At 37.9% G+C, this 10,000-nt stretch overlaps 1 protein-coding gene across 7 annotated transcripts in view; it reads left to right on the forward strand.

Annotated features, from left to right (window-relative positions):
- Sec71 (ADP ribosylation factor guanine nucleotide exchange factor Sec71) overlaps nucleotides 1–10,000 on the forward strand; it is a 59,847-nt gene that overhangs the window by 18,129 nt on the left and 31,718 nt on the right. For all 7 annotated transcript variants that reach the window (XM_086548728.1, XM_086548732.1, XM_086548730.1 and 4 more), the window contains 14 exons: nucleotides 425–659; nucleotides 4,045–4,214; nucleotides 4,326–4,504; nucleotides 4,615–4,825; nucleotides 5,002–5,161; nucleotides 6,263–6,420; nucleotides 6,728–6,818; nucleotides 7,034–7,184; nucleotides 7,374–7,525; nucleotides 7,907–8,035; nucleotides 8,176–8,305; nucleotides 9,107–9,268; nucleotides 9,414–9,682; nucleotides 9,887–10,000. The exon at nucleotides 9,887–10,000 is cut by the window's right edge and continues 62 nt beyond it. In XM_086548728.1, the coding sequence (XP_086404854.1) occupies nucleotides 425–659; nucleotides 4,045–4,214; nucleotides 4,326–4,504; nucleotides 4,615–4,825; nucleotides 5,002–5,161; nucleotides 6,263–6,420; nucleotides 6,728–6,818; nucleotides 7,034–7,184; nucleotides 7,374–7,525; nucleotides 7,907–8,035; nucleotides 8,176–8,305; nucleotides 9,107–9,268; nucleotides 9,414–9,682; nucleotides 9,887–10,000 (2,311 nt within the window). The remainder of the gene's footprint in view (nucleotides 1–424; nucleotides 660–4,044; nucleotides 4,215–4,325; nucleotides 4,505–4,614; nucleotides 4,826–5,001; nucleotides 5,162–6,262; nucleotides 6,421–6,727; nucleotides 6,819–7,033; nucleotides 7,185–7,373; nucleotides 7,526–7,906; nucleotides 8,036–8,175; nucleotides 8,306–9,106; nucleotides 9,269–9,413; nucleotides 9,683–9,886) is intronic.

A 10,000-nucleotide genomic window follows, 5' to 3' on the forward strand; every position in this document is an offset into this window, starting at 1 on the left:
AAGTAAATGGGGGAACACTAAGGCTTTGTGCAATTGAATCCATGCTCTTGCATCTTGCATTTTATCATTACAGTTTTGTTCTATTTGATTAGTGTTATTTGTATATACTTGCATGCATTTGTGTGTGTGTGCATACGCACGTGCGCGCGCGCACACACACACACACACACACACACACACACACACACACACACACACACACACACACACACACACACACACACACACACACACACACACACACACACACACACACACTCACTCACTCACTCACTCACTCACTCACTCACTCACTCACTCACTCACTCACTCACTCATTCACTCACTTACTCATTCACTCACTCACTCACACACTCCCTTTTTATTATTTTCTTCCAGCTGTAATTAGCTGTTTCATGCTAATGGCTCACTCCCCTCTTATCAGGTCTCATGAACTTCGGTCCAAGATCTTGTCTCTGGAGATGCTCCTGTCTATTGTGCAGAATGCAGGGAGAGTCTTTCGCTCAAATGACACATTCATTACCGCCATCAAGCAGTACTTGTGTGTGGCCCTGAGCAAGAATGGCGTGTCACCCATTCCAGAAGTGTTTCATCTCTCCCTTGCTATCTTCGTTGCCCTCCTTTCGAACTTCAAGGCTCACCTAAAGATGCAGATTGAGGTAATGTTTATTGTACTTTCATTTTGAAGATGTGTGATGATGCTAGAATATGATCCATTTTTTCTTCTGCTCATTCATTTTCTTTTTCCTCTCCTCTTTTCCTTCAGCTTCACATGTCCTTGTTCCCACATCCATTATACTCTCCTGTTCCTCCTATTTTCCTCTTTGTCCTTCCCTTATTGCTTTTCCCCTGCCTTCTTCCACTTTTCTTTCCATTTCGCTTTCTCTTACTCTTACCCTTTCTTTTTCTTTCCCTGCTCTTCTCTCTCTCTAGCAGATCTTTATTTTCTTCTACTTCTTGTTCTTGTAATTTTCTCTCTATCCCCTCATCTACCTTCTTCACTTCCTTACTCTTTCTTCCTCTTCTCTCCTCTCCTTCATTCTCTATGAAGATATAAACAACCTCCCTCAACCTCTTTCTCTTTGTCACTGTCTTCTTTATTAACCCTTCTGGGATATGCATATGCAAGGGCTCAGATCACTTTTGTACTGCATTTTTCCTCTTTGTTGAAATTACAAATTATTTATTTACTTCAGTTATGATTACCTGGTATACCAAATGCTAATTAGTATCGCTCTTCTCATAGTTCATACCATAAGTCTCGAAATTATCCCATAGTGGACGGGAGTTATGACATACACGACCACTCCAATGAGGCCTAAAAGACTGGCATTAGTGCATCAGAAACTGCTTACAATCATGAAGTATTAGGACTGTAATGGCTCTAGTTTCAGAGCTACAGCCTTCCAAAGTCAGCCTAAACCCATATTTTGTGATGGATTTAACCCATTTGCTCTAGATGATGTGCTATCATGTCATGTGAATATTTCACTCCAGTCAAATGACATCTTATCACGTTATGATATATATTTTACATTGTTACATATGTATATACTTATTGAAGTTGCATTTGTATAGACACATTGTCCTTAGATTGTCAAAAAAAAGAAAAAAAAGAAAAAACACCTCAGTATCCCATAGAATCTGGTGGGTGAAAATCGGGAGAGATCTCACACGTGGAGGCTGTGTTCGCTTGTTATCTTCACAGCAGGAGAAGAATGGGTTAAGGTAAAATATTTGTTAGGCTAGTCTGCACTGCCAAGAGGGCAGAGAACACATTGTCTCTGTCTCTCTAATATTTAGCCAGTACTGGAAGTGTCAGAAATTGCTTGTTCTGACTGCCAGTTAGCTTGTTCAGCTCCCCATTCTCAATGGGTTAATAGAAAAAACACACATCTTAACCCTAAAGACTACAAAGCATTCAGTATGTTTGTCCCTCTAACTGCATTTTAGTCTTTGGCATTTCAAGAGCTTGAATTTACACACTAGAAAATTTATATGTCATTGACATTCATCAAATACAGACTGCACAGAAGAGGATAAAATTTGAAAGATCTCTCTCAGTTACTCCACACAGTTGAAAAAATGATTCCATTATCTCTCAAAACAGTATGGAGAATGGGAATAAGCTTCCATGCCTATAAAACACCAGCATATAAAAACATGCAAATATTACACAACTAAATCATGCAGATGTATAAAAAGTGAAAAGACAATAAGGCAATGTAAAACTAAGGCTGAGGGAGAGGAATAGTGGCATGGGGAGACATGGAGCAGTAAAGAGTATGTTTTGAAATAGAACACAATCAAATATTAATTTAGATATTTGATTAGTAAAAAGACAGTGATATACCATAAGGCAACTATACTGTATGGTACATATGAGTATGGTGTGGGGGAGGGGTTATGGGTGAGATAAAGGATGGATGGTGGGGTTCCATGCATGAAATATGGCATATTACATCAGAATCACTATCTTACTATGTTTCATTCACAAGAAAAACAAAAAAAGAGTCTGATTGACTGAGGAAGAGGAGGGCCTCCAAGAGGTGTGGTAATATGAGGCTTATATAGTGAGTATGGCTTGAAGAAACTTGCCAAACAGTACTAGAAATATGAATAGACACTCCATACATTCCAATTGTGACAAAAAACTTGCAGAAAAGAATCCTACCAGTTTTTTACAAACCTTCCACAATTATGACAGATGTGACTTATGTACCTGCTCCAGTTTCTGTCTAATGTCATGGGGTATTTGTAATCCCAGGTGGTGGCCAGCCGCAATGTGCCCAATCACCCAGGGGGACGGCCAGACCAAAGCCATGACAAAATGTTCATATTACCAGCCTGGAAGACCAGCCAAGCCATTGCATGTACATCATGTCCATCATTAACCCATTCGCGCCGGTTGACGTGCTGACACGTGGTCGAAAAAAGCCCCGGACCCGGGTGACGTCCTGGCACGTGCTACATTTTCGGCCCGCGCGCCGGGAGGCCAGTAGCGACGTGCTGAAACGTCCGCATTAGAATGATAGATTATTCTTAGTACAATTCGATTTTCATACTTGATTTGTCTTAGCTACTTTAGTTTATCCTTCTAAATAGTAGAAAATGGGATATAACGTAATATGAATGACGTCAAAGGTACATACGTAATCTTGAGTACGGCATGGTGATTTCTGTTTCTGATTTGTTGAATATGATGATCTGAGTCGAAAGACTATCGTAAAATCAATTGTAATTGGCCGAGGAATAAAAAAAAAAAAAAAAAAAAAAATTATATAACATCTGTTTTGCCCACTAAAGAAAATTACACTTGAAAAAAATTGCTGTTACTTGCATTCACTTGTATGCACATGTATGGTTGTTCATATTCTCTTTCTTTTCTTTTAGGAAGAAAAAAAAAAATTGAAAAAAAAAACTATGTTTGTTACCTCACTAGAAGAATGCTTCCACTTCCCATTGGTATTACAACATAGGAGTAAAGAATATGGAAAAAGTTCAATAGAATAACACTAAAAAAACAGTGCTATAACATCTTTTTCGACTGATATACATCCTCTGAACATAGCACTACTTTCTACACATGATTACACTTTAGACGCAATCACGCAAACCATAAGGATAGGGTGGGTGAAAAACGCTCTGCGAGCGTCAGAGCGACCGCGCGCAGCGGGAAAACACCCCGGCACGAACGGTTGCGCGCTTGAAATCTTCCCGGCGTTATCGGGAGTAGGCGAAATTCCGCCCCGGCGTGAATGGGTTAACCCATTTGCGCTGGATGACATGCCAACACGTTTCATGGTTTTTGCGTCAGACACTGGTGACGAGATATCTGGGCAGCCCAGTCTCGCGGCTTGTGCACCCAAGAGTCTCGAGGCGTTAGGCTTATGCGTTTGAAAACCCCGGTATTACAACCATACAAAGCCGGAGTTAGATGTGGCCCATCTTGGACGGCTTAATCTCACTCATTTAGAAGATACTCATGCATTTGATAAAGAACTTTTGATTTGCACTTTGCTCACTTTGTCCTTTTTGGTGCAGGTGTTCTTCAAGGAAATCTTCCTGAATATCTTGGAAGCAGGGAGTTCCAGCTTCCAACACAAGTGGATGGTTATACAAGCCCTCACCAGGATCTGTGCAGATGCGCAGTCTGTAGTAGATATATATGTGAATTATGACTGTGACCTCAGTGCTGCTAATGTTTTTGAAAGGTAAAGAGGATTCAGGTTGAATTTATTTTGTTACATCTGTCTGTTTTAATGTATTACTTTTTTCTTTTTATGTAAACATCCTAAAATGTGTCTTGCTCTAAATATTCCCAGATTAGTTAATGACCTCAGCAAGATTGCTCAAGGAGGCCAGCCAGGAGAATTTGGTTCTACACCTCTCCAGGAACGTAGCATGAGGATCAAGGGTCTCGAGTGCCTTGTGTCAACCCTTAAGTGTATGGTTGAATGGTCTAAAGACCTTTATGTCAACCCTAACACACTGTCTAATCTCAGTAAGTAGTGGGAAGGGAGGGAAATATTTTCTAATGAGATTAAAGTATTTTGGTGGCATGGTACTGTATACTTGAATGTCAAGGTTTCCATTGTTATGTCTAATTTTCAGGCCAAGAAAAGAAGAAGGATGATGAGTTGGAAGTGAACCATTCGTCTGAGGGTAATCGTACGCCACTGGCTCGCCATGGCTCACACAACTCTATTAATTCCCTCCAATCTTCTTCCACAAACACCACTACTTCTACTGTTGGAGTGGATAACCCAGAACAGTGCCAGTCCCTAAAACATCAAAAGGAAATCTGGGAACAAGGCATTGACATGTAATTATACATCTTTAATGTTTATCTTTAAATAGACAATGCACAATATATGGGATATTTTAATGAGTTAAACATATTGTACTGCATCATTAGACAGTGTGATTTTTTAAATTACAGTATCAGTTTCTTTAATTCGTTTTATATATTTACACATGTAATGACCCCTTGAATTGCAGGTTCAACAGAAAACCACGTCGTGGCCTTGCCTTTTTGCAGGCCCAAGGGCTCTTAGGCCCAGCACCTGAAGACATTGCTAAATTCTTCCATGATGATGATAGACTGGATAAGACACAAGTCGGAGATTTTCTTGGTGATCCAGATCCAGTCAATAAAGAGGTTAGACAGGTTTCATAGGATTCTCTCCCTTTTTTTACTCCTAAATTTTTAAAGTGTAAGTTTTGTTAATATAAGAGCCAGTCATTAAAATTTATTGCATTTATTATGTTTCAAAATCAGGCATGGACTCACTTAACCCATTCATGCCGGTTGACATCCTGTCATGTGGTCAAAAAATATCCCCGGACCTGGGTGACATCCTGAGACGTGCATTTCCTTCCCGAGTTCCGGGAGGGGCAGTTGTGACATGCTGAAACGTCAGCAATAGATCGCTAGATCGTTCTCAAATATAATAATTTTACATAATTTCTAAGACTCTGTTACTTTAGTTTAGGTGTATGAGTCATAAAAGGAAATATAATGTTTAAAAAATTATATGTCACAGAAAACTACATGATATCGATTACATCATGGTAATTTCTGCTCCATGGTCTGTTGAATAAAAAGCTCTGAGTTGAGAAACTATTATAAAATCAATTGTGGTTGGCCAAGAAATGAAATAAAGTAAGAAATTACTAATGTAATACTACTGCTAATTGATGATTTCCCATGATATCATGTCATCTCACGTCATAAGGTACATGTACATACTCATATGTACATGTATGATTATTCATATTGTTCTTCTTTTCATTTTGTTAGAAAAAATAAAGTATAAAACATATTTTGATGCCCCACTAAGAGGTTGCGTCCACTTTCCTTTGGTATTTTCACAAGGAAGTGAAGAATATAGGCAAAGCTCAATAAAATAAAACTAAAAAGGCCTTACTGTAATATGTTTTTTCCACTAAAATAACTCCCCTGAACATGGCAATATTTGTATGTGGCTTTACAATGTAGATGCATTCATGAAAACCATAAGAATAGGGTGGGTAAAAAACACTGAGAGGTTCAGCGCGGCCCATGCAGTGAGAAAACACCCCGGCATGAAGTGTCACGTGTTTATTATCTTCCCGGCACAAGCGGGTGCAAGCAAAAATATGCCCTATCGTGATTGGGTTAAAATGGTTTTTAATGATATAAAAAAATAGGAAAATGAGTGATACAGAAGTTTTAATAAATTTTTGGTTATTGATTTATACATCTATTTCTCACCCAAAGGTTATGTGTTCCTACATTGATCAAATGGATTTCCATGAGCGCGATTTTGTTCCTGCCTTACGAATGTTTCTTGAAGGTTTCCGGTTACCAGGAGAAGCCCAGAAGATTGATAGGCTGATGGAGAAATTTGCTTCTAGATACTGTGAATGCAATGCAAAGTAAGAGTAGTCAAATAACAAGAGTTTTTTTTTACTGGGGGGTTTACTTCAATTACTGCCAGAATTTGTTAGAGTTGGCACTAGAGAAAACAGTGCATGGGACATAAATCCTACTTATTTTGTTAGTGCTCATAAACCTAGAAGATATAGTCTATTTTTGCATCTTTACTAAAATGAACTTGGTTGTCTAATTGATTTCAATATCTGGATGTAGATAATTGAAAGGAGCATGTTTAATTGAACCTTTATGAAGATGTTTAAGGATTTTAATTCTTAAGAAAACTTTTATGTCTGATTTCCTCTGCAGCCTTGGTTTGTTTGCAAGTGCTGATACAGCATATGTGTTGGCATACTCTATCATCATGCTCACCACTGACCTGCATAGTACACAGGTTAAGGTTAGTATATAAAATTTTTGGTGTTGCTTGCTCTCATGATGTCAATTTAGGATTGTTTTGGAGGTGGTTATATGTTATATTGGCTCTTAATGGCTTTTCCTTTCATGTTAAGTCAATCAAACAAAGAAGTGTGTAAATATAAATCAAAAGGTAAAGTGAAAAACGTTTTTTAATGTCTTGTTTTATCAATGCAAATATTTTTTTTAATGATACAGCAAAAGATGACAAAAGAGCAATATATCAAGATGAATCGTGGCATCAATGACTCGAAGGATTTACCTGAGGAGTACCTCTCCAGCATCTATGATGAAATTGCTGGAAATGAGATAAAAATGAAAGCCACATCCACCAAACTTGGGAAACAAGGTTGGACTCATTCAAGTTCCTTCTTTAAAGCAATGATTAGATTTGAGATGTATACATATGTGCTTTGTGTGTGTAAGGAGTTCTTGAATTTGAAGAATAGCTGAAGTTGAACTTAGTGACTGCAGATTAACTAAATCAGTGTGAAGTAGTGTTTTGAACTTGTAACCTTTACCAAACATGCACTTACAGCTGTTGTAAATGAGAAGAAACGAAAGTTCCTTTTCAACTTGGAGATGGAAACAATATCAGGGACAGCCAAGTCACTTATGGAAGCTGCTTCTCATGTTGATGCCACCTTTACTCTTGCAACTCATGTAGAACATGTTCGCCCAATGTTTAAGGTAAAAAACAAATAGTTTTATGATTAAATTATTCCAAAATTTAAAATAACCACTTTGTTATTAATACTATTTTATCTTGTTAATTGATCATTTTGTCCTGGTGGCAATGACTTTGACCACAGCCTTACCTTTTATTGTTTTATATGCCAAAATTCTTACTATTTAAATATGTTTGTAGAAATAGTGAAGGCCATGTATCTAAGAATTATTTATTAATTTGCTGGATACTGTCAAAGTGATCAATTAGTGATGAATATGATGATACCATAGTATTAAGCCTACCTAGAAGTCTGCCGGGTTGTGCTTATTGTAGCAGCTGTGATTACTCAAAGATCATCGATTCCGACACCAATGGCATTGTTCATTTGTCTTCTTATACAGATGGCGTGGACCCCCTTTCTTGCCGCATTCTCAGTGGGTTTGCAAGACTGTGATGATGCTGAAGTAGCCTCCCTCTGCCTGGATGGTCTGCGATGTGCCATCAGAATCACCTGTATATTCCACATGACTGTAAAGACTCTTCCATGTCTTGTGAAGGAATCTGAAAAATCTGGATTATGCGTTATGAATTTTAGTGGTGAAATATCATTTCCCTTCAGTTTATATATTATGAATCTGCATTTCATATTTTTCTTGATCATTCCTTCCAGCTTGAGAGAGATGCCTTTGTGCAGTGCCTGGCCCGCTTCACACTCCTCACTGCCAACTCTCCACTCACAGAGATGAAGGCCAAGAATGTGGACTGTATCAAGACTCTCATAACAGTTGCACATACAGATGGTGAGAGATGAAAATGAACTTGTACATCTTTAATATTTTTTGTATATTTATTAACAGTAGTCATATAATGAAAGTCCTCTCTTCCTGGATAAGGTCTCTTCCTGAAATTGTTCTCAAATCAAATCTTAATGCATTCGCACCGGGTCATACATTTGCCTTATGCAGCACCTGCTGGGAAAATAACAAGTGCACACAGCTATCAAGCACTTGATCTCTCCCGGCACTGCCACACTCTGTCTCTTAGAGTGCTTTTCATGCACCCAATTGTATGGAGGTAATATGAGTTTTTTTTTTTTTTTTTTACATTATTTTGTCAAGTCAAGAAAAATGTGTCTATACACATGCAACAACAAAGACTATATACATAAGTAACTATGCAGAACATGCATTTAGAGGGAGAGGTCCTAATGTGATTGGACATATCCGGTGAGAGCAAAATATTCCCATAATGCGATATTACCTCAGCTGTCACAAATGGGTTAACTAGTGAGAGATCCCATGTAATAACCCAGAACTGTAGAAGATATTAAACAATTACTCATTTGTAATATTCAATTTAGTTACTATAATTCAGTTTCCATAATTAAAACACATCATAAGTCAGGTAGTTGTAAATAGGAAATACCAAGTACATATTCAGTCTCATACTTTTGCATTTGCTTTATAGCATCTACTTGAAAGTTGTTATGAATGTTTGCCTTGCAGATGAATATACTCATTTCACCAGTAATAATTGAACAGCATTACAATTGATTTGCCTTATTTAGGCAGCCAAAAAAATAAAATACATCTTATTTACAGGAAACTATTTGGGAAAATCATGGCTAGAGATCCTGAAATGCATAAGTCAGCTTGAACTGGCTCAGCTGATAGGCACAGGAGTGAAGCCACAATACATAAAGGATTCTGGTTTAAAAATGCCTCATGAGACTTCAAACTTTCTTGATGCCTTCCCTGAATTCAGTGAGTTCACCACATGTGTTCATTCATTTTTTCAGCCAAAACTTTGATGGATAATCAGTGACCATATATAACACATATATTGCATATGATATCACATCCTTATTCTTGACATTCTTGATTTTTTTTTTACTTTTTTGTTGACTAGTTACTGGTGAACAGAAGAAACTGGCTCACATTAAGGAGTCCATGGGCGAAACCTCATCCCAGAGTGTAGTAGTGGCAGTTGACAGAATCTTCACTGGTTCTACAAGATTGGACGGTGATGCTGTCGTCCACTTTGTCAAGGCCTTATGCCAAGTATCCTTAGAGGAATTAGGAGCGCCTACACCTCGCATGTTTTCTCTGCAGAAGATTGTGGAGATCAGTTATTACAACATGGGTCGCATTAGGCTGCAGTGGTCTAGAATATGGGAGGTGAGTTGTGATGTTATGAGTCCCTTTTATGGTTTCTGTCACATTTTGAGAGATATTATTTTATACCTGATGGGTCTTGATTTATGAGGGGATATTTCTAGGTTTATAAGGCAGTGCTGATCAACAAAATCAGATAGATATTTAAAAAAAAAAAAAAAAAAAAATTGATTGATAAAGCAAGATTGTGATCCATCTTTGTTTTAGGTATTAGGTGAACACTTCAATAAAGTTGGCTGTAACCCCAATGAAGATATTGCTGTGTTTGCTGTGGACTCTTTAAGACAGCTGTCTATGAAATTTATTGAGAAAGGAGAGTTT

This window comes from Penaeus japonicus, unplaced genomic scaffold (genome assembly GCF_977035675.1).
Source record: "Penaeus japonicus unplaced genomic scaffold, GWHDUDI00000001_assembly GWHDUDI00000021, whole genome shotgun sequence".
Taxonomy (NCBI): domain Eukaryota; kingdom Metazoa; phylum Arthropoda; class Malacostraca; order Decapoda; family Penaeidae; genus Penaeus; species Penaeus japonicus.